Source organism: Nothoprocta perdicaria, unplaced genomic scaffold, assembly GCF_003342845.1.
Source record: "Nothoprocta perdicaria isolate Ctin4 unplaced genomic scaffold, notPer1 scaffold_107, whole genome shotgun sequence".
In the NCBI taxonomy this organism is placed as follows: Eukaryota; Metazoa; Chordata; class Aves; order Tinamiformes; family Tinamidae; genus Nothoprocta; species Nothoprocta perdicaria.
Window position 1 is genome coordinate 1,352,571 of NW_020454172.1, and position 26,580 is coordinate 1,379,150.

Consider the following 26,580-nt stretch of genomic DNA (forward strand, 5'->3'; position numbering starts at 1 on the left):
GCCCAGTTCCCTCGGAGCCAGGCGCCCGCTACTGCCAAGCAGCCCTTTCCATCGGCTCCGCATTGGCCGCAGCCCAGGGAGGCTCCATCTACCCCTGTCAGCACAGGGAGCTGCTGCTTCCTTCCCAGGGGGACCAAGCGCCGGCGCCAGCGCCTCGTCCCGCTCGCGGCCCCGCTCTCCTGCCAGAGACACCCCGACTGCCCCACGGGGGATGAAGGGGGAGCTGCCACCGAGCAAGGGGGAGCTCCCGGTGCCGCTCTGGATGAGGAAGTTCCAGGCGGGACCAAGGCTTTGATTCAATGGAGAAGAGACCGGAACCCAAACTTGCAATTTTCTGCAGGGCCTCACGCCGGAGCCCTGGCCTTCCTGCTTATCCCAGGAAAGACTCCAGGCGCATTCCCGCGGCTCCTGGAAAAGCAGCYGTGTGCGGCCCCGCAGAGCGGCCTGTGGGACGTGCAACCTGCCCCGGCCCCCCAGCACCCCACACGCTGCTGCAGAGCACTTCTGAAACCAGCCCTTGGCTTTGCTTTAAAAAAAATTAAGAAAATAAAGTTACGTTTTAGATTGTTAAGCTGCGACTGTCTTTGGTGCATTCTGTTAAACGAACCAGGAGCTTGGCCTGGGCAGTGCCGGGTCTCTCCTGGGCCCCTGTGTCCCCGCGCCCGGTCGGGCTCCTCCGCAGCGAGGCTGGAGCGGAGCCTCCRCGCGGCCCCATCCGCTGGGCAGCCCCACGGTGCTCCAGGACCTCGCACCAGAGCGGCGCCCACCAGCGCATCCCGGCATCCCAGCTCCGGGAGAGAAAGTGGAAATCAGGTCGGAAAGGAAAAGCTCCTTCRCGCCCGCGCACGGACGGGCGCTCACGGTACCTACCTGCTCCTGGGGGCCACGCGCTGACCCGGCCCAATGCAGCCACGTGCTGGGCCCGAGGAGGCCCCGAGGGCAGGAGCCGGTCCTGGCCTCCAGTGCCCAACAGCTCCGGCACCGAGTACCCCGGGATGCAGGGCTGTTCCCGTGCATATCCTGGGATGCAGGGCTGCCCTGGGATGCAGGGCTGTTCCTGTGCATATCCTGGGATGCAGGGCTGTCCTGGGATGCAGGGCTGCACCGGTGCATATCCCAGGATGAAGAGCTGCCCTGGTGCATATCCCAGGATGCAGGGCTGCCCTGGTGCATATCCTGGGATGCAGGGCTGCTTTGGAATGCAGAGGTGCCCTGCTGCATATCCCAGGATGCAGGCCTGCCCCAGGATGGAGAGTTGCCCTGGGATGCAGAGCTGGAGCTGCCCCAGTGTATATCCCAGGATGCAGAGCTGGAGCTGCTCTGGTGCATACCTGGGATGCAGAGCTGCCCCAATGCATATCCCGGGATGCAGAGCTGCCCCAATGCAGATCCCGGGATGCAGAGCTGCCCCAATGCAGATCCCGGGATGCAGAGCTGCCCCAATGCAGATCCCGGGATGCAGAGCTGCCCCAATGCAGATCCCGGGATGCAGAGCTGCCCCAATGCAGATCCCGGGATGCAGAGCTGCCCCAAYGCAKAYCCYGGGATGCAGAGCTGCTCAGCTCCCTAAGCAGCCCCGGGCCTGGCTGTGTTTCATACCCCACTCTGCAGAGCACTGGGGTCAACAGAGGGAAGYCAGAATCACAAAGAGGGCAGCAAGAGCTTTTAATGGGCAAAGGGCGTTTTGACAGTGTCCGTTTAACAAGGCAGTTTTGCTTTTATTAGAGTCAGTTTTGGCACAAGCAGGTGGGCCCTGCACTCGGTTTAAAAGGTTTGGAGAAAAGCTAAAAYTCCGCAGCTTCCCTGTCCTCCCGTGCAGGGGCAGACTGGGGCATGGAGACGGCTTCTTTCCCTCTTTCCCACCTTTTTGGCTGCTATAAAGGCCGGTCTTGTGGCCAGGCTCCCGCGTGTCCAGCCGGGAGCCGCATCCCCTCCGTTACACTGCAGGGTCCCATGCAGCAAGGGGGCAGTGGGAGCACCCAAAGTGGGACAGCAGCTCCGGGAAGGGCCCTTATCCCTACGGAACGACCCRCACGAAGGGATGGGGGATCTGGTTAGACCTAGGCAAGGTTAAGGCTACCAAAGAGAGACTCCAGAGTTACTGCTAGGAGGTTGGTTAAGGCYATTAAAGGGTCTCCAGTTAGTCCCGAAGCGCAGCTTGGCGAGAGGGGCAGGGGCTCCGTTAGGTGCCAGCCAAGCAGCAGCCTCCATTAGCCATTTATCTTTAAGCAAGCAGCTTAGAGCCAAGCTTGTGAAGAAACCTGATGAGGGCAGCTTTTCCCGCTCGCCAGGCACCATGCACCTCAGTCCTGCTCCGTAACCTCTTCTGTGCAACACAGTGCAAGCATTAAGGTGAAAGCACCCGTTAATGTCTTCTGCAGGGGACGTTTTGGCCTTAATACATCTTCTAATTAACATATCTTCCTGATGTTACGGAGCACGCACTGGGAAGACTAAAAAAGCTACAGAAAGAACAGAAGAGAATCAGTGCTTAACTTCGGACCGTTGACAGCGCAGGCAGCGCGMAAGGGGACAAAGCGGGGACAATGTGGGGACGACGCGGTGGCCTCGACACCACCCCGTGCGCGGAGAGCCCAGGGCGGCCGAGCTCGTGTGTGGAAGTGGCAGCCACAGGGTCCGGCTCAGGCTTTCGTGGGCACAGAGGAAGGGAGGAGCACGGGGCCGGAGGCCGCGGTGATGGGCGCAGAGCGGCCTCCGTGCYCCGCTCGGGACAAGCACAAGGACAGCCCCCGTGTCACCCGCCCCGGCAGCATTTTTAATGGTAGTGTCTGGCCTTTCTCATGGCTTTGCACTTCTAGCAGCCTCCCATACACAGCACTGAACGAATGATTCTAACACTGCTCCTGCAGAGAAACTCTTGCCAAGGTGCCCTGAGCCTTGCCTGCCTCCTGCGCCCTCCCTGCGAGCTCCCCGCGCCCAGACTCTTCCTCTTTCTTCCCTCCTGGAACATCAGCCTTCAACAGCACTCGGAGCGGCGGGGCTGCAAACGCTGCAGGGACCCCCGGCACCCCGGCCAGGCCCGCCACGGGAAGGGGCCGCACAGCAGCGAGCGCAGCCCAAACCACACCAAACCTCACGCAGTCCCACCGGACACGCACCAAGCCAGGCGAGGCTGCACCAGGAAAACTGCTCCCGGGAACTTCCCCCGGAGCCGCCGGCCCCGCGCCCGCACCACGGCCCACGGCCCTGCTCCTGTTCCGGGAGCACCGCACAGCACCCGAGCCGTGCGGGAACGGGGAATCCGCCACCCAATAAATGACACCACAACAAAAAACTCAAAATAAACGTGAGATTTAATAAAATAAAGAAAAAAAAAATAATGTACAAAGTGAGTGGGAAGAACTGAAAGTCGAACAAAAAGAGAGAACAACCCAGCGACAAGCCCAGCGCGTTGCAGGCGGAGGTGCCGCGCGCCCGCACTGCTCCCAGCCCTCAAAACACACCGCAGCAGCGAGCGGACAACGCACACGGTGGCAAATGTTCACATGATTCAAAGGAAAAGAAAATATGGACAGTTTTTGCCATTGATACAAACCTTGCAGACACACACACAACACAGCTGCAGGATCTGGGGGGTTCTCTTTTGCTCCTTCTAGCCTAGGACTAAGTCTTCAGGCTGCTGCGGGATCAGCATCGCGACGCGTTTGTAACTTGTTAAATAACAGTGAGATACAGAACTACCCTATATACCACTTATTTAATCTCATCTCGGTCCACAAGGGGAAAATAAACCCCACAAGTAGTAGAGAAATTAAAAAACGACAACAAAACCCTCAGTCCTGACRGGGAAATTATGATATTAACTGCTCTACGGAATGGAATGGTCCTAATGACGTTAAGGTCAACAAAACATCTACGTGGAAAAGGTTGTCCAGCATAACAAAGTTAATGTATATATAATAATCATCAAAATAGTTACATTCTGAATGTCTTCATCAGAAACGGCTGGAAATTTCTCCGCAATGCCCATGGATTTTGAAGCTCTTTCACTGCTATCCTCAGTCTTAACGAGAGCAGCAGGAGCCCGTGTTCCCTGCGTGCTGCGCTGGGGAAAGCGCACGAGCCCCTGCCACCGCTGACAACTACTCTTCATAATATATCTAGCTTAGAGACACAGCCTTAAAAATTAAATGCTCAGATTCCTGCAGACTCTTAAGTGCGTGGAATCTTTTCACTCTTATAAAGAACCTGTTCCAAAAAGGCCTGTTCCAAAATGTACCTGTGAAGTTTCCATGCGGTTCCCCCACGCAAGCGTCGAGCAACACGGACATGATTTTCAGTATATCCATATAAAAGGCCAATGTCCATATGAAAGCAGTTCATCACCTGAGTATATATTAACAAATAAAAAAGGGAGCAGCGCGAGCTGCGGGGATGGGATCTGCCACTTGCAGAACCTCCTCTCACACCGCAGCAGAACGCGGCCTTCGGGCAGACCTGGAAAGGCTCCGATGCAAAGCTGTGCACCTCTGTGTAAAAGTCAAATAATAAGGAATTTGCTGACATATTATCTTAAAGACTTTTTTTAAAAAAAAAAAAAAAAGAGAGCTCCTATAACATTAATAAGTCTATAAAAATGCACACGCTCACAACTAACACTTAGCCAGCCAGTGTTTTTATAAACTCTGTACACACTACATGGGCACTAATATATTTGCTTTATTTCTGYCCATTAGCTGATGGAGTCGGGTCTAACTGTTTTTCCTCAACAAAACAGCAAGTGAGGCTCTATCCGGTTATTTTCCTGCCTCCCCACAATGAAAACAGGAATATTGAACCTAATCACTCCTGTGGGCTCAGCTGCCCAGGGAACACAGCTCTGCAGGACGGATGTGTTAAAGAAAATGCTTTTTAAGAGCAATACAGGGCATCAGCATAAATATCAGCATAAATATTGTGCATAGTTCTCAGTATCAGGGGTTCTCCTTGGTAGGCACGTGTTTACAGATGCCTTTTTTGTTTTGGATAACCTAGAAGAACAGAGGAGCAATTAAATAGTTCTCGCACCGCAGCGAAGCACGCTGCTAAGGGACAAGTGCAGTCCTATAACCTGCAAGTCCTGCATAGACAACAACAAACTCTTAAGAAAAATCTTCCGAATTAAGTGTTCTATTTAGCTGTAAAGAAAAAATCAAAACATTGTCACATGGATTTAATTAACCACTCTCTCTCTMTATATATATATTATACATAAAATAGCAAGCGTTTAGGAAAATTGGGGGATTAAACTATGAAATTGCTGGAATGACTGTTACACCATGATTCCCAGGGCAGGACTCCAAGCACTTGGGGGTTTTTCACCCCTTCCACGTTTCTTAGTGATTTTGTTAGATAAACAACTGCCCGGGCAGCGCTCGCCAGGGCTGCGTGTGCAGGACACGGGCCGGGCAGGGGACACCGTGTCCCTGTGCCCACCGTGGCCAGCACAGACACCCCGGGCAGCCAGCACCGAGGCGGTGGCAGGAGGTGCCCACGCAGTGATGGGCATGGCACCCGTGTCTGCATAATCCCTAGGTTTAGGACAGGCCTTCTCCTCATTTTGGGGGTGAGGTGACTTTGTTTAAACAAAAAGGAAAAGAAAAAGAAGTTACACGGTGAGTTTGCTTCCTTAAGACCTCCTGCCACCGGGGAAGATGCTCATTTTCTCTTTCACTTTGGTCCACTCACACACTGCTATGACAGAGGGTCGCAAGCTGGGGACGCAAGCAACTTAACACCTGAAAGTACCAAGTCCGCTCTTGGCCTGAAAGTCTGTGTGTGATTAACTGAAAGAAACAGAACAAAAAGGCATGGGTTAAAGTTATGAAAAAAATAAACAAAAAGCAAAATGAAGTGAGACACGTTACAGGAGAAGCCCCGTGCAGACCGTGCCTGCAGTGCCCCCGACGCAGCCGCACGGCCTCGGGCCCCAGGTGACACGTCCCCCTCCGCTCCTGCCATTCACCCATCTCCCCTCCTGCTCTTATTTATTCTAGTAGCTTTTTAAAAAACCCCTGTGCTGAAACATGAGACAAGAGGTTCCACAGTCTTCTTTCAAACCCAAAWCATGAAAAATTACCTGCCTACCAAAACCACTCCAATTACCCCTATTTTAACCCCCACTGCCCGTGCTCGTGTCCCCGGTACCAGGATGCAGGCGGTCCTTGCGTCTCACGCTCCTGCATCCGAGGGCATCCCCGGCACTCCCAGATCATTCCCGGAGGAAAAGGGCTCTGGAAAGACGAGCCACCGGGCACGCAAGGCGAGAGGAGCCCTGTGAGAGCTTGGGGCTAGGGCTGCACTTGTGCTGCTCGAGCCGGGAGCTCTCCCGCGTGCCGCGTTCGGCAGCGGCTGCAGCCCGACGTCCCCGCGGCGCCGCCGCGGCGAGCGGCCCCCTGCACAGACCCCAGCCCGGCCGCCCGCCCCGCATCTGCTGCTGAGGCCTTGCGGCTCCTCGAGGGCCTGCAGGCGCCCAAAGGCGGCGCGGGGACCCGCTCCTGCCGCCCCGACGCCCTGCAGCGCTCGCAACCCAGCCTGGCTCTGCATCCAGGCCCCAACTTGCACTTGGTTTTAACAAGAATAAACCCTACTTTCAGCACGGTATTTTACAAGCTGGTTTGGATTCTGTGTGTGTCGACAGACGTGGAGAAATGGTGTTTGGGTGTTGGACTTAACGCCAACATGATCACATTGCAAGCAAACGTGCCATGGGCAGGGCTGTCCGTGCGGATGGGCCGCTCCGCTCCGGAGCCCGGGCTCCCATCGGCAGCGCRATGCCAACGCGGAGCCACCCGAGCAGAGCCGGGCACTGCTGCCCTCCCCGTCCCCCCTCCTGCAGCATTCGGGGGACCAGCCAGCACTGCCACTGAGAGGCAGCAACCTGAACCCTTAACGCTTCTTTGTGCGAGGGGAAGGAACATTAAATAAATAAATATACAGCAAATAAACAAAGACCCTCTGCTGGAACAACAGTTACCAGTCTGCATGGCCGTTCACTTCCTGATTTATTCCCAARTGAGTATTTTTTGAAGGCTGCCTTGAGCAGGAGCAGGATGATCCTCCCCCTGCTTTGTGAACCCATTCTCACCATTCCTGCTCTGTCCCTACCCAGGCAGACAGCTGAACGGGCACTATTACCTGCCCTTGCTCCACAGTCCTACCAGCTCCATCAGTTAAGGTGCCGCTCGCAGTAAGCTGYGATAACAACTCTTCCTTTAGGGGCAAACAGCTTTCTCAGCGACTCAGTTACTGGAACTGCCTCTCAGAGCCCTGTGTCACACAGCCCTAATGAATCTCCAGTGTTTCTTCACTCTAAGCTGCTTTGCTTGCTTCTTCACAGCTCTGCCTCTAAAAAATAAAGTAAATGCAGTCGACAGAGAGGGCCTCAGAGCCACAGGTCCCAGTAAAGTGCTGCACAGTGGGTGACCAAATTAAAAAACACCAAAATTGTCAAGACTGTCCCCTGTTTTTCCTGACGCGGGGATGAAGTTTATTTCTAGCCACCGTCCTGCCTGCCTCCAGGAGCAAACCACTCCTCGAGCTGGCTCTCACGGAGGCAAGGATGGGTATCTGCAGGYCTCCAGCATGTGGAGACCAGCCCAGAATGGAGAAGCCCATTTGCAGCCCCCACGGCCCCCCCAGGRCCGTGCCTGGGCACAGGAGGGCCCCATCTCTCCCTTCCTTTCACCAGGCAGTCAGAGGGTGGCACAAACAGCCCCCCAAAATCCACTTCTCCAATTGCTGCCCAGGCAATGCTGCCCAGCTGAAGATGTACCCAGYAGAGAGGAGAGGAATGTGAGGTGGATCACTTACTTTTTCTTGTCTTTGTCCTTCTTCAGTGGCTGCTGTGAGGTAGCCTGCAAGGATTGGGACTGCAGGGTTTCCACCGCGACCTTCCGCCTGTTGAAGGCGTTCATCTCGTCATCCAGCTCCTTCCTCTTCTCCTCCACCTTCTTCTTCTCCTCCTGGTGTATCCTCTTCAAGTGCTCGAATTTCTCATGCAGCTGGGAGGAGATAGGCTTGTGGTTACGGCATCTGCTACACCCGGGGGCAGAGCCACAYGTCCCACACGTGTCCCCACCACGCCACAGAGCTCCAGCCTCTCCGAGGGGGCTCCAGGCAGCCAGGGCCTCTGCAACGCGCAGCGGCTGCAGCCACTTCCCCAAAGCGACAAAGACCAAATTCAGCTCTGCCCGTCACCATGTGCCAAAGCAGGAGGAAGGGCGAGTCCTGCCCAGGGACTAGAGGAGCTCWGCTCTGTCCCCAGCCCTGCCGCGGGGCTGGGGACACGGTGGCCTCTCCCCTTGCTGTAGAGGATCAGCCCATTTCCAGCCGTGACAGCTGCCCGTGGCTTTGCCCTRCCCTGCTTTGGAGCATCCAAACGTTGCCCAGACCCAGATCCCACGGCTGAGTGCATATTCTGAGCTCTGCACACGGGTTTTCGGCACACCCACCTCTCTCTCCTTCTCCTTCAGCTCTGCCTCTGTCTCCTTGACTTTGTTAACAAACATTTGCCTCATTTCTTCCTCTTTCCGCTGGAGCTCGCCCAAGAATTCCTTCCTCTTGGTCTCGTACGTTTCTTGGAGGCTGGGTAAGAAAGGAAACACAGTCCAGAACTGTTGGATAACAGTGACTTAGGGGTGGGGAACCACATGTATGTCTGTGTTGCTTCAAGACAGACAAGGAGGCAGCACCACCAAGGCAAACACCATGCTCAAGACCAGTGCTGGCCCGTGGCAGCCTGGCACGGCACAGTCCCCAAACCTGCCGTTTCATCTTGGTGTCAGTGCCCAGGTGTTGCCACAAGCTGCTGGCAGAGCCTCACCTGAAGGGCTGGCTGTCGGGATCCGTGTCCTTGAAGCCCATCTCCTCCAGCTTGCACCGCCGGTACAGCTCGTAGTGGCGGGTGTGAGTCTGCTCCCGAAGATCCTCCATGTTGACTCGGATCAGCATTTCCCTCAGCTTCACAAAGTCACAGTGACTTTCGTTCTCCACTGATGGAGTCAAGGGGAACAGTCAGCCAGCTGTACACAGAGCGACTTCACACTCCCCTCCCTAGGGCCTGCGTGCCAGGCAAAGGGCACAGAAGCCTCTGGGCTGCAGCGCCCGGAGCCTCACCTTGCACTACGCCCCACGGGTACTGCCGGGCTCTCACCAGCTTGTTGCCGACCTTCACCTCCTCGGTGCTGCCCACCACGGCGAAGGGCAGGTGAGCCTGGAACAGAGCGGGCACGGGTGCTGAGGGCCGGGCGCGAGCAGGGCAACRCTCGACCCGCACCACAGCATGATCCTCCATCCGCGTGCCACTGCGGCTCTATCCCTGCAGCTCCAGCCCTGCACACACGGCGTGTGGCACCTGGCACGGTGCTGCCTGCGCCCGTCGGACGGGCCAGCTCTGTCCCCCAGCCCTCCTTCCCACCCGCTCTATCTCTCCTTCTTTCCTTCCCGCCAGCTCTGTCCTCCGTTCCCTTCTTCCTGCCAGCTCTACCCCCCATCCCTCCTTCCCGCCAGCACTCCTCTCCTCTGCAGCAGCTAACTATAAAACCTAATCATACATTTCTCATTCAAAGTTCCCCCTTTCTCAAAAGAAAAGTAGCTTAAAAAGTGGAGAGCGTGAATTTTAGAAAAAAAGRTTTTTTTTWAAGTTAAATACAACAAATATTAGAGTTGAATGTCTCCAGAGACCCCGGAGACATTAAGTAAGAGCCACATTTGAAGTAATTCTATATGCAATAGCCTTAGGCATCCGCCAGATCAAGAGCTCAGCTTTCAAGCAGATTTAGCACTTGACCACCCTGCTGAAACGTGCCTTTCAAACGCATTTTTGTGCGGTTCAGCTGCTCCCAACGTGCGGGGGCAACGCAAGGGGCAGCGCTACTCACATTCATCACGGAGTTGATCTCGGCGACCGCTTCGTCGTCCGTGGGGAACTGGTAGATCTGCACCCCATTGCTCACCAGCTCGCTCATTATCTTTATCTTAAACTTGTGCAGCTCGCTCTTGGAGATGGTGTCGGCTTTGGCGATGATGGGGATGATGTTCACCTGCAGCAGGACAGGGGGGCACGGCAGGTGAGCAGCACCCCGGGGAGCAGCTCGCGGGAGCTGGCGCACGGGCTGGCTGCCGTCCTCGCTCCACGTTCCCCGGCTCCACCAAGGTGCTCCGGTCTGCACGGGAGCTGCAGCAGCCGCCCAGCGAACACTAGAGGGAAGAGTCTCCCAGGATTATATCTCGGCTCCAAGGAAACTGGAGACAAACAGCCTGCAATAACASCCACAAACACCCGCAGCGGCTCCTCCAAACCTCGGCTCTGGCCTCTGTGTTTTGTCACACACTACAGCTGGGCAGAGACGCTACAACTGTCACCTCTCGGGCTGTCACTTATCCACGTCCAGCAAGGCCGCGGAGAAGACAAGTGTAAGGATGAAACGTTGCAGCAACATGATGCAAAAACCTTCCCATGCTTAAAAAGAAAAGAGCAGGAGTGTCTCTCTCACAGAATCACAGAATGGCTGAGGTCTGAGGGGACCTCTAGAGACCATCTAGATCAGCTTTCCTCTTGGGAGATGCCGAGTGTGGACAGGGAGCAGAGCCCGAGGTGGAAGGAGAGGCCTAAGCGGCTGCCCCGGAGGAGCCAGAGCACACGGAGCGGGGGCCAGGGGGGACGGGGACGGCAGGGCTGCAATGTGGAGGCTCCGGGGGCAGGAGCGCAGCCCTGGGYAGGGGCCGGGGCACCGCGGGCCCCCATGGCACACAGCCACACAGGCACTTTCCAGGGCACGGCTCCGTTTTCTGCTAACAAACCTGCTGCAGGCACAGTTTATCTTTCCTTATCGCCCTTCTTTTCCCTGGTTGCACCCTACGGAAAAACCAATGCCTGTTAGGTCAAACATACTTGGCATTCACCAACCAGCCACCCTTTGTTTACCAGGAGCCAGTTCAGAAGATGTTTCTGGCTCCCTGGTTACAATCAGGTGCGATTAGCTGCAGGCAGCAGCTGCCCCCAAGCTCAGCCAAATGCTGCGTTACAGCACAATGGAAGGCTCTGTTGGAAACAGCTTTACCCAAAGGGATTCTGTAAAAATTCACACTTAAGGTAAGGTTTGTTAGCAAACTCATTACATGGATTGCACAGATACGACAATCTCCTGACACCTGATGCTATGTCCCTGGTGTGGCAAGGAAAGAGCTGACCCAGGTTCCTACATCTCCCCCACAACCTTCCCTACAACTTTAAGAAATGCTTGGAAGGTACCTTGAAGCCCTGGGATGTCACCAATGGAGAAAAGCAACATAATTCCCATACACACACATACAAGATCAATGGTCTCCACTTGCTCGGACACTTATAGGTAGACACTTGCACTAGGCCAACACACCATGAAATCCAGGATGTTCCAGAGCGTGGGGAGAGAGAGATGGGAAATGAAAGGAACAAAAAYGACTTCGGAGAGGAGCATGCACGTGGAAGCTTAGAAATACAAAAAAGCTTCTGCGTGCACCAAGTCCCCATCCGTGCATGAGCATAAAGGATTTATTTTGGTATTACCCAAGCACCACATTAAATGCGGCCATGGAGAGACAYGAAGAGCAGGGAATGCAGAAGGAAAGGAAGAGGGAAGCCTTGCCAGCCCACCAGCGCCAGGGGGGATCAGGCAAAAGCTTTCCTCAAACATACTTCTGAGACGTGTAATGCTGGCGCGACGCCAGCAGCCGGCTTCATTACAGGAAAGTTTTTGGATGCCTGAGGAAGTCGGTGCGAGAGCCACCGCGGGGACAAGGAGGCCCTGCCATGGGAAGGCCGTGTCTATCCTGGAGAGGAGCCAAGCAAAAGGAGGYCGCCCGCGCCTGGGTGGCGAGGCCTGGAGGCCAGGAGAGGCCAGCAGGGCTGCTGGGGACAAGAGCCAGAGAAGGGAGCAGTTTCCTAGGGGATTCAGAGGGACTTCAGCTATTGCAGGGTCCCAGATGCCTTGTCTGCCCCCCATAACCTGATGGTGGCCCACTAGCCTGAAAGAAACCATCTTGCTGCTAAAATATGGCTCTTCAAGACAATCTCCACTGAGACAGGCAGYGGAGCAGAGAGGATGCTGTAGCAGTGACCTTTGGAGCCTGCCTCCACTCCCTGCAGGCAACCAGGGCAATGYGAAGAGTGCCAGGAACCTCCTTCCACACTGCGCAAATGTCAGCGGTCAAACAACGCGCTGCCCCTCAGGCACCGGGACTTGCACAGAGCAACAGTCCCCAGCAGGGCCTCTCTCACTGACCCGTTTTCAGGGTTCCTATGACCTTGAGAGCACCTTGCAATTCACATTTAGAGAAGATACCACCATCTCCCCATCTGAGCAAACCTACTGCCGAGCAAACCTATTGCTTCGGGTGCTCGCCGACGGTCAGGACAGCAGAGATGGCTCTGCAGCTTCCACAGTAAAGCTGCAGGAAGTGAGAGCCATCCCTGCCCGCACACGTGCAAGTAAGAGCCAGCAAAGATGCAGCTGATGGAACAGAGCCCTCCACACGACAAGACTAACAACAACAYGAACAGAAGCATCACCAAAAAGGGTGCGCTCGGTCTCCAGCCCCTTACCTTGCTATCCAGCTTCTTCATGGTTACCAGGTCCAAGGACTTGAGCGAGTGTCCGGTCGGAGTGATGAAGTACAGGCAGACGTGAATCCTCGTGTCATGGTAGTTGAAGAGGGAACGACGGATTTTCAGCTCTTCTTGTAAATAGTTTTCAAACTGCGTATCAATGTACTCAACTATCGGCCTGTAACTAAAAATACGCGTTAGAAACCCAAATACTGGAACTTTGGATTAGACAGTTTGAAGGTTTAATAAATTCTCCGAGGCATACTAGGATATCATTAAAAAGAAAACAAAAAACAATTAAAACAGGCAGAATTTAGCCTTCCAAAAGGAAAAGTGGGGCATTTGCAAACAGTCCTTATAATCCAAAGGCCACTAGAATTTCCTGGGCCTGAACTGCGAGGTCTAATGACAGCGGAACGGGGCACGGAACCAGGGCTGGGCTTTGCCAGCTCTTGGGGCGAGCCACCTGGCTGCAGCAAGGCTCAGGGACCAAGCACACAGCCTGGGAGTCCTGGAAAGCCTTTCCCTGCAGCGTGAGCAGTTGTCCGTGCAATTAAATGAGCTCTCCAGAAACCAATCACTGTGAGAACAGATGATTCCTGACCCTGCACTGAGGACAGCCGGATAACCGCTTACGGTCCTGGCAGACACTGTTCCCTGCCCCAAGGACCTCCTGTGACCTCCCATCTCGTCTCAGCATCACAGCCAACAACCCCAGCACCAGAGCTGCCCCACGGGGAGCCCGGTGCCCAGAAACGGGCTGCTCTGCCGCGTGCTGCCCCAGCCCCGGCCCAGCGCAGGAATGTGACCTGCCTTTCGTCCTTGTTTATCTGGTCTCCGAAGCCCACGGCGTCCACGATCGTTAGCTTCAGGTGAACGTTGCTCTCCTGCAGGTCGTAGGTGCGCGGCCGCAAGCGAACGGCGCTCTCGTAGTGACTGGCTTCCTCCGTCTCGAACGTGGTGTTGAACAGAGTATTCATCAGTGTGGATTTCCCAATGCCCGTCTCACCTAGCAAGGAGGAGGCATCAATTCAGGTCACAGGAACTTCAAAGAGCATTAATTATAGAGCAAAACTAAATTGCATTGTGAAAGGTTATTACAAATCCCCTGCAGCCAGGCAGACATAATCATTCTAAAGATAATAGTGCTCTTGCAGGCGTCCCATGTGCAACACAGAGCTAACACTGGGGTACGGTCTTCGCTGGGAGGTGAGGCCAGGATAAAACACTGTTTTCTTTTCTGCTGACCCTGGCCTTGCTTGGCATCCTGCACCAGAGAAGCTGGGCAGGCCACAATTCAGCAACCTCTTGAGAATTCAGAGGAGATGGAGGAAAACTCGGCTGCCCCTATTGACAGGGATTGTTTGGCTGAGTTCTCTGCTCTCCCAGAGCGACAGCTCCAGCCACTGCTGCAGATCGCAGGGAAGTGGCATGTGTTYGGTGTGCTTGGGAAGGAGCAGGGAATTCTGCCACCAAGATCTCATCCTTTTCCTGCATGTGTTTTCACAGGTCTCTCTACCACCTTCTCTCTGTGCTTTACCTTGCCAAAATCTCTGAGAACTTGTCCTTTTGGAAAGAGAAGTGGCAATCTGGGAGCTCTTTTGCTGCGACAGGGAAGCAGGCAGACAGCTCTGAACCTGCCAGGACCACCTGCCACCAGACTGAAAACATCCTTTCTGCAGCTGGGAAGATGCTGCATGAAGGTTTCATGACCCACCAGGCAGCTGGGTGTGCCTGGAAGCCCTAGAGCAGCGTGTCCCTGCTCTCCAGCCCTATCCCTGCAGTCCCACGTGTGCCAGGATGCACAAGGCGGCCTCGTTGCAGAGGTGTCGCGCAGCCCAACGGGAGGGCACGAGCAGCAAGCTCTGCCTTCACACCCCGCATGAGCTGGGAGGCAACCAAGTCTTCTGCAAGACCAGGGCTGTCTGACAAGCAGCAAGAGCTGCTGTTGGGCTCCAGCTGCACAGGGAGATGTTGCAACCTGGCCCAGGAATGAGGGTGTTTGCAATAGAGCTGGTTTCACCTTGTAGCACTCCTGATTTCTGGTGCTTCTCTCCAAGTATTTCTGCTTCATCCCTTTTTCATCCCTGTTRCACGACTCCTCATGCCACATAATGCTCTTGTCTCCTCTTGGTTTATGGAGGGGAAAATACTTTCCTGGAGCACTGAAGTARGGCCCTTCCGAGGCATCTTCGTCTTCATCGTAGCAGGAAAATTTCAGCCTAGCTGAACCTCGCAGCTACGCAGGGCAGAGCACACGGAGTCACAAGGGGACAGCAGAGCCAGCCTTGGTGCCCTCATCCGAGGATGGGCAGGGGCGACACGAGGAAAAGCCTCCCATGTGCAGAGTCCATTCCTGTGCCACCAAAGGCCACGGGGCTGCATCACCAACCAGGCTGTCCCCCAGGACACTTGGCCTGCAGGTTGAGCTGCTGCTAAGCCAGCGAGACTGATATTTTCCAGCTTGGCTTATGAGGGGCTGCATTTGAATGTCTCCATTAAATACWGCCCTGTTGGCCAAGGCAGCGTAGAAAAACCAGAGGCCAAGGGCCTTCTGCTGCCTGCTTGTTTCCCGTGTCCTTCCCCATTCCCACCCAGCTGGCCACAGTCCCTCGCTGGGCTCTTGGGCCACCTCCGAGCGCCGCAGCAGACACACGGGTTGGCAAACAGGAAGACGGGCAAGTTTCTGTGGAGAGCTCTGCCACGCCAGCTCCCAAGCCTGCGCTCTGGGGCTTTTTTTTTCCTGTTGTCAAGYAGAGCAGATTGCAGATCCTACTCCTCACCAGCAAACAAATCCCCCCTGGTGCTCGGAACAGGGCAGAGCAGAGCGCGCACTGCGCACCGCAGCGTGCGAGGAAGCAGGGGCAGCCTGGAGATCTACGTCTGTCTAGAAGGAAAGTCACACACAGCACTTACTCCTGCTGCAAGCCACACTGTCCTCCTGGGTTCTGGGCACAGTTGGGAACACAAAAACGTGGCACAAATTGGCAAGGAGCAGCACAATTTTTTTCTCTCCCAGCAYGTTTCAGATTTCACACGTTTTTTGGCTAGATGAAAGCACAGGACTATCTGCTCTGGTGTCCTCAAGAACGGCCCCAGTTAGAGACACGTTGTCTTCTGCTGCAATTACCCTTCTCCAGAGGAAGGAGCCTGTAAGTGCTGGAGGATGAACTTTGATTTCGCACATGGTTTTAACTTGTGGCTTGAATATGCAAAGCCAACTTATACGCAAGCATCTAAAATTACCAGCATTTCCCCATGCAATCTACAGAAAGCCACACTCTGTTCAGGCAGAATAACTGCCAGGTTGAGAGCTGCTATATCTTGAAGTGTTTCTGCTGGTCAAGCAGGTTAGAATGCTTGAGAACTTATACGAAGAAAAAAATTAAACTGAAAAATAATGCACCTCCCACCGCTGCAAGGAATGAATTTTTTGTATTCTAGCCAGCATCACCTGCTAAATCATGCCAATGTCAAGACTTAAAGAAAAGGATATAAAAAATATAGGAAAAAAACAATAAATATGGGAATAAATACAGGGAAATGGGAAAAAAAACCCTATGTCCCCGTGGAGGCCTGTGTGAGAGCAGGACCCCGGGCAGACCCCAGCCCCGCGGAGCCCGTGCTCACCCACGCAGAGGATGTTGAAGCTGAAGCCCTGCGTGACCGACTTGCTGACCAGCTGGTCGGGGAGGCTGTCGAAGCCCACATGGCCGCCCAGGGCCAGGCTCCTCTTCTCTTCGTTCTGCCAAGGAGAGCACAGGGCAGCGGGTGAGGCCGGGGGACGCGGTGYGCCCGGGAAGCGCCCGCCCTCCCCGGGGAGCAGGGCCGCCGAGGCAGGACCCGCGCGCTCGAATGCGCCGGCGGCAGCACAAATAACCAGGGCTTCAATGGGAAACCATCTCGGAGCCTCAAAGGAAAGAAAATATTAGCGTGAGCTCCAACTCTGTGCAGCTGGGAGAGATTAGCGGAGGAGCCCCCGCTGCCTGTTTTACCACTCATTTCTCCTGCTGTATTTCATTCCCGTCAGGCCTCCAGCCCTGAGCGCAGCCAGGCAGAGCCCGCATTTCCCGACGGGTCCTCGGTGTTTTTCCCGGGGTGCTGCGAGCGCTTTGGCTTTGCTCAGCGGCGCTTGCCGGGGCGCAGCGTGCGCGGGGCCAAAGGGACCCGCTGGCTCTGCCATCTGCGCCTCCCRCGGGGCCTCCGCCGGGACGGAGCCGGGCACCTGGCCCAGGAGCCTCCCTGAAGGGTGAGGGCTGCAGAATCAGGGCTCCTCCCTGGCCTTTCCTGACGGTCCCAAGGCAGGGAGAACAGGGAACCCTAGCCGGAGACGGGACTTAGCTCCCTGCTGAAATTCACATTGGTTCCCAAGATGGAGAGCGAGTTGGGAAGTTAATATCCCAGGAGGAAAGTACAAGAAATACAGAGGTACACTTTGCATGGCCCCTCACGCCTGCAACAAGACCCTAGACAAGATATGAACGTGTTCCACTGCACCTCAAGTCAAGGCTTCCCCTAATTCTGCCTTTGGTCAAACAAACAAATATCCCCAGCTGTGCAAAATACAGGATTTAAATCACAAGAGCAACTTGTAAACAGTCTAGGTCGCTACAGGGCACAAAGCCCAATTTTCTGCCTATCCTGATTAGCATTTGTTCCCAATTTTCCAATGAAGATGAGGCTGGGACTGCCCGGACAGGAGGGCAATCGAACGCAGCCAGCCTCTCGCACCGCTTGTGTTTCGCTCCAGCGGGATCGATCCTGCTCATGACCCGGGCGGAAAGAGCTGCCGCTTTAGAGCTTTCCTGCGGGGAAACCGAGTCAATTAAGGCTTTGTTGAGACCAAGCGTTGACCCAAGCACCAAATGGCTTCRGAAAGGACTTTAGAAGCACAGCAGCCCCCAACCAAGCTGCACTGGTAGGGAGAGTGTCGGGAGGAGCGGGATGCTCCTGYGCATGCCTGGCGGGGATGCAGCACTGGAGGAGTCCAGCCCCTGTCCCGGCACGTTGCAGAGCTCCAAGCAGCAGCTCCCGTCGCTGCGAGGCGGCAGCAGAGGTTCCCACGGAAAGGAACCGGCTCTGAAAGCTGTGCTCTCGGAGGGGTGGGCTCTATTATTTTAAATAACAAACACAAAAACAAGGAAACAAAACCCCCAAACAGGGAGTCTGCAGTGACATTTTGRCAAGGAAACAACTAAAGGCTGCCTGGGGCTCGGATTAGCATGAGAGTGCCCAAGGCTGGCGAGGTGTTTCCAGGCAACRGGCAGCACCAGGCTCCGCTGCTCCGGCAGGGCCGCATCGGGACCTGGCTCCGGCAGCAGGAGCCCTTGGCACGCACCGGGCTCCACTGCCCTCCCCGGCGCTCGGCCGCCCTGCGCACGGGACCGGAGCGGATCCCCTGCGCTCCGTCTCCTCAAACCGCAGAGCCGGAGCGCCAAACTCCCGGAATAGCTTTGCTGACGGCCYYGCGGTTCCCTCCTGCTTTTGTAGGGGTGCCAATGACCTGGTTCACTGCCAAGAGGCTGCTGCCGGAGCAGGGARCCGCTTGCTCCGCACGGTCACTCTGCTGCCGAAGGCGCTCGCCGTCATTGCTGTGTTAGGACAAACAGCAGCAGCTACTGCAGAACCCAGAGAGCAGTGAAAAACATTATTTTATACCTCATACACCAATGCATGGGGTTTAAAAACTTGAGAGCTCAAGTATGCAACCCGTGTGCTTCTGCAAACCACTTAATGGCTGCGGTGACTCATTGTGGGGAGGAAGCTGCCCTGGGCCGGCAGTGACCACCTCGAGCAGCTCCTGCAGGTGCCTGCGACCGATTAGGGGTTTCACCTCCCAACAAGGAGCCCCCTTTCAACGCGCTCCTGCTCCCCAGGCAGCTCGAGGGCAGCCTGACACGGTTCAGCTGCTAATAAAGATGACAGCATCACTGTAAAAACGACCTCAAAAATAAATAAGTAAATCATCGATTGCCTGCTGAGGGCTTCAAAGCGTGCAGGGCTTCCAGCAGAAGAGAGCCGTGCTGAAGGGCTCGGTATAAATAACCGACCCAGAACACAGAGGCTGCCCTCAGCGAGGGCAGCAACAGGGCTTGGCAAGGGCCGGGAGGTTCAGCAGGACTGTTCCCGTGTTTGCAGCACCCTCGAGCTCGGAGCCGCCGGGCCCGGAGCGCGAGGGCAGCGGGAGCAGCTCCGCAGCCCTGGCCACGGCCCCTGCAACTGTCCCGTGGCCCTAGGAGCTCGGGACAGCTCTGTGCGCAGATTCCCACATTCCCATCGCGCCAGCAGCAGCCGCATCCCTAGGAGCTCGGGACAGCTCCGTGCGCAGATTCCCACATTCCCACTGCGCCAGCAGCAGCCCTTGCACCAATACCACCCCAGCCTGGGCAATCTCCCTGCCTGGAGCTGCAGGGCTCAGACCAGCGATCCAAGGGGATAACGCGTAAGGAAGCGCAGCCACAATGGAACGGGTTACGGGCAGCTCGAGAGCGGGGTTTGGTACCAAGCACAGGCGATGGAAGGTTTCCAGCGCACTGCGGAGGCCACGCGCGCCCCGGCAACGCGGACGAAGGACACCCGGGGAAACCGACCGTGGAGCCGTCCCACCGGCCGCGGCCCCACAGCCCTCGGAAGGGCACCGAGACCCCCGGCCCGAGGCTAAAAGGAGGAGCCACCCTGCGTGAAGGGGAGCGCCGGCACCAGCTGCATCCATTCACTTGTATTTTCCCCAACACGRCAGGCAAAGCAACCACGGGAGTGGGAGCAGGAGCAAACGCTGCAGCCCCAGAGGCCGCCGGCCGCTTCTGTCCGCGAGCCGCGCGGCAGGACAGGCTCCCCGCTCCCACCCTGCTCCCACACGGAGCAGCTTGCGGGCTCCTTCTGCCAAAGCAAGAGCAAAACCCCCTACGCACGCTGCTGTTTCCCAGCAAACTGGAGCTCAGGGAGGACTCCTGGTTTATGCCCTAAGGGGTTAGATAACACTGCACTTCCCCTTGTCTGCAGTGATTTTCCCCTCTTATACACCCRCCAAAACGTAAGTGACAGAGATAAACGGATGATGTTTCCCAAGGCAGAACCGCTAAGAGAAAAAAGGCAGAGGAAAGGGAGCCTGTTTTATTTTCCTCCCTTTTCTGATTAAATAAAAGGKCTTTGTACAAGCGATAAGCTTCATCCCAAAGGGCTCTGAGGCGCCAGAAGAGCCATCAGCGCTGCGGCCGGGCTCAGCTGCCGGCTCCAGGCTCCAGCAGCTTCCCAAGGTGCAGGAGGCACCGGGACGCGGCAGCTCCGCGCGGCGCCGGCAGGGATGGGACGGGAACGGGATGTCACACAGCGCTGACTTCACCTCCTCGCCTGCCGCCGCTCTCCGCAGCGACAGTGCCGGGAACGGGGAGCCCCAGGGCCCCCTGCAAGGAGCTGCATCCGCAGCCGAGCACGGGAAGGRCTGCAAGGGCCTTGGCCGCGCGGGCAGCCCAGGGAGGCGAACGGCTCCCGTGCACCAACGGGGCCACCGGCGCAGGACGAAGACGTGAGCGGCCCCGGCGGTTCTGGGCGTGCGGTGTGCGGGTTTTACCCCCGTGCCATGGGCAAACGGAGGCCCCGAGCAGTTAAGCACTTGCTCAGGGACCCGCCGGCAGAGACGGTCTGCGGAAGCATCCCGCTCGGCACACAGGGCTCTTCCCTCCACTCGGCACACAGGGAACCCGCTCACCCATTTAGCAGGGCCCGATAGGGATCCTAGCACCTTTCACAGCAAACTTGTCATCCCCAGATGCCACCAAGCACGTTTGCAAAGCATAAACACATGCTCAAAGGGGAGGTTTTCAGTTAATCTCCATCAGGCGGTCAAAGCAAGCTTCAGGTTTGGGGGTTTGGGCTGGTTTATCGCTGCATGACGGTGGTGCCCCCTGCTCCCTGCGGCCCGTTGCGCTGCGCAGGGGGCYGCGCGGCTGCCAGCCCTGCGCGCTCTCCCGCAGCGAAAACCTCCTGCCGACAAACAATTCCCAGCCCCCCGGCGGCCAGAATGCCAAGAATTCCCCCGAACACTCGGCCCTTTATGCAGTGTCGCCCCAGCCTCCAGCTGCAGCCCGAGCGGTGCTGCAGAAAACAGCTCCAGAGCCACCACCAAGCAGAAAGCACTTAAAATCCCAGCATAAAATCCCAGCTGCAGCCCCCCCTCGCTCCGGCCCGTGCTGCCGTCCCGGAGAGCATTGGGCACCTCTTTGAGGATATCCCTGAGCCCCTAGACTAGGGAGCGCAGCAGGAAGAGCGCGCTCAGCATCACCATAAGGGAAAATCCCTCCCGCCGTGTCCCTGTTGCGCAGGACCTTGTGCATCCCGTCCCACGCTGTTCCCTGTGGCCTTTCCGCCAAAAAGGAGGATCCCTGGAACCCAATGGAATCAGCAGGCTCTGAGCAGCAGGTTCTGCTCGCCTGGAGCTGCTCGTGTCGCGCCCAAGACGACACAGTCCAAACCAGCAAAGCCAACACGGACCCCAGCTTTCTGCGACCACACTGGCCGCTTCTGGCTCAAATTCCTCCCTAAACTTTTCCACTGAAAGCAAAACTCCATGTGCACTCAAACCGTAATCTATTCTTGGCTATTTCYCCACAGCACTTGTGAGGTCTAATCACATTAGTTAAGAAAGGATTAAACACGCATTTTGTCCCTATCACAGAACTCCTGGGTTCGGGTTTGCTAAAGTCCTTTTGCTAAATGAGCAAAATGGGATTTGTCAGGCATTACATGCAGCAAATCCTCGGCAATGTGATTGCTGCCTGCAAGAACGAGGAAAGTTAGGGAAAACAGAGACAAACATGGGACCAAAAATGAGAGACATTTCCTCCAAAATGACCTTGAAGGATGAGAAAGTTCAGCCTTTGGGCAGCCYGAGAAGTCCCTTCCCCCAAGGGCCATTCGAAACCACGAACGCCAAACCCAGCACAAACACAGCTCTCCCTGGGCTCCGTTTAAAAAGAGCCCCAAATCCACCCGCCAGGCTGCCCCGCTTCATTCCTCTGCGGACCTTTTATTCCAAAGACACTTCAGCTTCTCCTGTAAGGAGCCTTCCCAAAGCCCTGGCGAGAGACCCATCTTAGCACCTCTGCTCTAAGAGAATTCCCGAGTGCAGCCGGGCAGCGGATGCCGCCCCAACACGTGCTCCTCCGGCCCGGATCCATCCCTCCTTGCCTTGGGGCACATTCCCAGGGCAGGGAATGCTGCTCACGAAGCAGTCGGCAGGGAGGCTGGGTGTCTCCCCCCAGAGAGCCCTGGAAGGTCGGGAGCAGCCCCGGAGCGCGGATCTCCCCCCTGCTCCCGGTGCTGGATGCCAGCCACCGGCCACCGGCATTATTTGTTTTAGTTACTGCTCAAAATAAACACGGCTAATTCCCACATACRCTTCCAGAATTTAATGCTGATTACAATAAATACTACGATTCCATATATTTTTAGACGATGGTGTAGACATGATATAATGGGAACCGAGAGGTTTGGTCACCTCCGTGTCCCTTTTTCCCCAATTTGCTCATACAAACAGGTCACAGTGTCTCTACCAACTGCACTTCCAGCTCCCAGATGAGTCTCTTTCGGATCCTGCCTGGAAGGCAGCAGCAGCAGAAGCCACTCAGCAACACGAGCGAGAGCAGAGTCGCCACAAGCGAGCCGATTGCTACACCTGCCATTAACGTGGCCTCCACAAAGCCTCAAAGACATGAGCACAAAATGCCGCTAATCCGAACGCTCAAGGCACCTGGAGAGGTAAAAAGCCCTCTCTYTGGAAAGCGAATATAGCAGGATAGCGAGAGGCTCCACGAGGAAGCAGCAGGAGCTGCAAGGGCCTGGCAGCAGGTTGGCTGCAGGAGCCTTCCCGCTCCAGCGGCCCCTTCCAGGCAGGGCTCGCGCTGCAGCCGAGCTGGGAGACAAAGCGGATTGGGAGCCATGGCCGGAGCAGCYGGCTCTGCAGCGACCGGGCAAGAGGGCTGGGGAGGCTGCAACACAGTGGGAGCGGGTCCCGAAAGCCAGCGGAGACTCCCGGTGTCCGGGAGAAGCAATCCGGTTGGGAAGTGGAGCAATTCGGAGCGTTCTCCATTCCTGCCCGAAGGCAGGGCGCTCCATGGGAAGCTCTCTCCCACTGCCTGACATCTCTGGAATTCCATGCGTGTGGGAGACGGGCGCTTTTCAGCTTCACAGAGCCTCCAACCCAGCCTCCAAACAGTCATGCTCCAAAACGCTGACCCCAGACACGGGGACACATCCGAGAAGGGGCAGTTCTCACCGACCCACTTGTCCCCCTCCGCTCCAAGCCTCTGTTTTTGCAGTCTGGGGATTTGGAGGGCGCGGGCTTCACCATTTACCCAAATACCTCACGTCAAAGCCAAGCGAGGCCATGGGTGCCAGCGAAGGAGGCTCTGGCGACAAAGCTGACGTGCCCCGTGCTGAGCAGGGACCTTTTCCTCCATTTCTCCATTTTCCTCCATTCGGCAGCTGCTCCGTGAGCAGAGGTGGGCTCATCCCCACTGCCTCCCACACTTACACGACGCACAAGCGCTTCTCCCTGCCCTGCACGGTTGCCAGACTGTGGAGAGCCAAATTAACYAGGGGAAAACACCCTGCACACAGGGGCAGGGGTGGAAGCAGCCGCGGGTGCCCTGCACCTCTCCCTCCTTTCCCAGCCCTCCCCAGCTCCTCCGCTTCCTTGCGCAAGCGGGAGAAGCCAATTTGGTTTCGTGCCGTTCGGTCCCCTCCCAACCTCCGAGCCAAAGGAGCATGAGAAAGAGCGGGGAGAGGCGCGCGACAGCCGCGGACGCAAAGGGCCTCGCGCTGCGAGACACCGAGCGCTGAGGAGGAGCCTGGAGATCCCTGGAACGGGGACAGCCGGGGCACGGAGACGGCCAGCGCCTTCCACTGCAGCTGGCAACAGCGCCCGCATTCTCCTCCCGCAGATAATATTTGGGCGGCTTTTGGCCTCGCGGCAACGCTGCCCATTCACACAGCTGTCCCAGCGCTGACGCCGGCGCCGACACCGCGCCGGCCTCGGGAAAGGGAGCCATTCTTCGGGCTGCCGCTGGTTTGGCCCGCGCCGAGGGCGCGCAGGGCTGGCGCGCCCGCCGGCTCCCGGCCCCTGCCTCCGCGCGCAGCCCTGCGGCTCCCACGCACGGCAGCGCGTCGCCCCGCGGGGATCCTGCACCGCGGCACGCGGAAAACACCAAACGCTCCCAGGGTAACGCTCGTTCCCAGCGCAGACATCCCAAATATGTGCTCAGCTGCAGCGGGCTGCGGTTCAGCTAATTGGGGCTGCGGTCGAGAGCGGGAGCTTGAGGCCAGGCCGAGCCTCCTGGAGAGGACGGCAGAAGCCGTCCCAATCCGCCTGCTCCTGGGAAAGGCCGCTTCCCCATCCCGCCTTTCCCGCATGGAGCGGCCGGCCAGGGCTCCGAGGGGGAGCAGCTCCCGCCGTGCTGCTTCCCGGGGCACATTAGCAGCTTGGAGGAAAACCTGGCACTTCTGCTTTGCGCTACGTGGGGGAGCGCCTGGATTTTTCCGAGGGAAAAGCAATCATTAAGCTAAAGGTTAAATAATCACATTGAGAAGGAAAAAAAATACAGGCATGGAAATTTCACGCTGGAAATTCTAAACGGCCCAGCCAGMTGGGCAGGAGACAGGGCAAGGGGAATGTCTGAATCCAAACGAAACCTGATTTCCATCAGATTTGGGCCATGGAAATATTTTTATTGAAAGTTTTGATCTAGAGAATACGTAAGCCCGGGCTTGGGACCTGCAGCCATAAGGTTTGTGGCTGCCATCCAGCCCCGGACGCAGCGCAGGGAGCCATCCCGGCCCGTTCTCCTTGCCCACATTTCTGCGGATGAGGATGCAGCACTGACCGCTTCACACGGAGTTGGGCCCTGCAGGCACAAGCGGAARCCCAAACTCCCCGCGATCCTCCCAGGTCCGGCGGGACTCGCACAGCTCCGGTGGGCATGCAGACACCGTCCAAAGGCYGCTCTCCTGTGGCAGTCGTTCCTACTTCCCCCAGGGTTTCCGCATTTCCCTGCCGCATTTCAGGCATTTTCTGGCTTCCGCACGCGGTGGTTGGGCCGTTACCCWCTCAACATACCAAGACACTTGCTAAGGCGCTGCGCCCTGCGTGCAACACGGCAGCCCTCTGCTTTGGTGATAAAGCATTTCATAATCACAGCCAGCTCCCCTGCGCGCATYCCAGATGACCAGAGAGCAATGACTTCATATGAGGTTGGCTGCGAGGGACCTGGAGGGACACCAAGAGATCCAAGGCACCAGCCAGCTGCYCTGTCAGCGTGTGGAACAGACCTAGAGGAGCCGCTCGCCGGCCAGGCCCGGAGCGCAGGACGCGCCAGCCGCTGCCTTCACCAGCACAAAGGCACTCGAGCCCCTTGCTACGGCCCAGCTTCCTCCCATTCGCTTTTGTCGGTCATTCCCAACAGCAGCRCTTCCAGGGGACTTGATGGTGCCGCAGCTGGAGCCTTCTGAAGCACCAGAGGGAAGCACGGAGCTGGGAAGGCTGGAAACCCATTACCAAACCCAAGGGTCGCTACATTCCAGGATGTCGGCGTCAGCCGGACACGTATAAATAGCTTAACTAATACGAAGAGCATGAGCTATTGTCTACCAAAACCTCCTCCAGCAGAGCTGCAGACACAAACAGCTGGTTAAAAAAGGAATGAATGAATTTTTCTTCACTTTTTCTTGGCAGGAGCAAYCTATTCCCACCCAGACTCCAGGCTCTGGAAACGGAGGCACAGAGCAATACAGAGCAATGCCAAGAAAGCTGTAAACCCTGCAGAAGGAGTAACGTGGAACATTTCGATCGCGAGGTTCCTGACAGACGGCGGGAGGAGGGAATCGGAGCGCGCAGGGCTGCAGCCCTCACCTGCCACCCGCACCAAGCAAGCGGCGAGGGGCTCGCAGCGAAGGCCGAGGGGGCAGAGAAACCATGGGGGCCTGCGAACCCCTGCGAGCCCCCTCGCTACCCGAGCGACACACGCACAGCGGCTTGAGCCGAACACAGGCATTTCCTCTAGACAGAGCTGGATCTCTCACAGATCCCCGGCCATTCCCCTGCAGAGTCCCCTGCAGGCCATTCCCCTCTTTCCACTGAGCAAGTGGAAGCCCAGCAGCTTTGACTTTTTTTTTTTTTTTTTTTTTTTTTTTTAAATAAAAGCACCAAAGTATTGAAGCTGATACACCAAATACCGAAGCACCTACAACAGCCACCACCAAAAGAACCAAGACAGCCCGGGTAAGCCCTGTTCCCTCCCAAGCTGTGCGGCATTCCACGTGCAGCGGGCACAGCTCCGCAGCCGCGTCTGCACCCGCAAAGCGCTCGCACGGGCAGCGCTGCGGTGGGGCAGGGCAGCCACCGCCGCCTGTTCTGCCCCTTGTGTGTCACCCCGGTCCCCCTGGCCCCTCGCATGTCACCCGGGTCCCCCCGTCCTCCGCCCGGGTCCCTCTGTCCTCCGCCCGGGTCCCCCTGTCCTTCACCCGGGTCCCCGCTGCCTTCCAGCCAGGGTCCCCCTCTACCCCTCGCATGTCACCCGGGTCCCTCTGTCCTCCGCCCGGGTCCCCCTGTCCTCCGCCCGGGTCCCCCCTGTCCTCCGCCCGGGTCCCCGCTGCCTTCCAGCCAGGGTCCCCCTCTACCCCTCGCATGTCACCCGGGTCCCCCCGTCCCCCGCCCGGTGCGCTGCCCGCCGCCGCTCTCCCCCAGCGCCCGCTCCCCTTTACGTAAGGCCCGGGCCGCTTTAGTTTTGCRCATTCATGGCTGAGCCGGGCGCAGCGAGGCCGGCGGCCCCGCTCGCCGCCCCTGCCTATTCCACGCGTCCGAGGAAGGCAGCTGGGAAGCCATATACTCTTAAGTGCACCCGAGGGGCTCGGGCAAGGCCCGAGCGGCCGCGCTCCCGGCGGCCCCGCCGCTCGGGGCCCCAGCGGCGCCCCCACATCTGCGGCTCCCGCTCTGCTCCCCG

General features: G+C 57.1%; 1 protein-coding gene across 5 annotated transcripts in view; it reads right to left on the reverse strand.

The window, feature by feature from the left end:
• SEPT8 (septin 8) overlaps positions 1-16,331 on the reverse strand; it is an 18,582-nt gene extending 2,251 nt beyond the window's left edge. For 2 of the 5 annotated variants that reach the window (XM_026045354.1, XM_026045349.1), the window contains exons 1-8: positions 16,217-16,331; positions 13,400-13,595; positions 12,584-12,770; positions 9,882-10,043; positions 9,118-9,214; positions 8,825-8,993; positions 8,454-8,586; positions 7,813-8,003 (exon numbers count right to left, since the gene is read on the reverse strand). In XM_026045354.1, the coding sequence (XP_025901139.1) occupies positions 7,813-8,003; positions 8,454-8,586; positions 8,825-8,993; positions 9,118-9,214; positions 9,882-10,043; positions 12,584-12,770; positions 13,400-13,566 (1,106 nt within the window). In that variant the 5' untranslated portion in view covers positions 13,567-13,595; positions 16,217-16,331. Of the gene's footprint in view, positions 1-1,680; positions 2,463-4,737; positions 5,787-7,812; positions 8,004-8,453; positions 8,587-8,824; positions 8,994-9,117; positions 9,215-9,881; positions 10,044-12,583; positions 12,771-13,399; positions 13,596-16,216 lie in introns of those variants that run through there. The other 3 variants (XM_026045368.1, XM_026045375.1, XM_026045362.1) reach the window with 3 other exon arrangements.
• Positions 16,332-26,580: the final 10,249 nt, after the last annotated feature.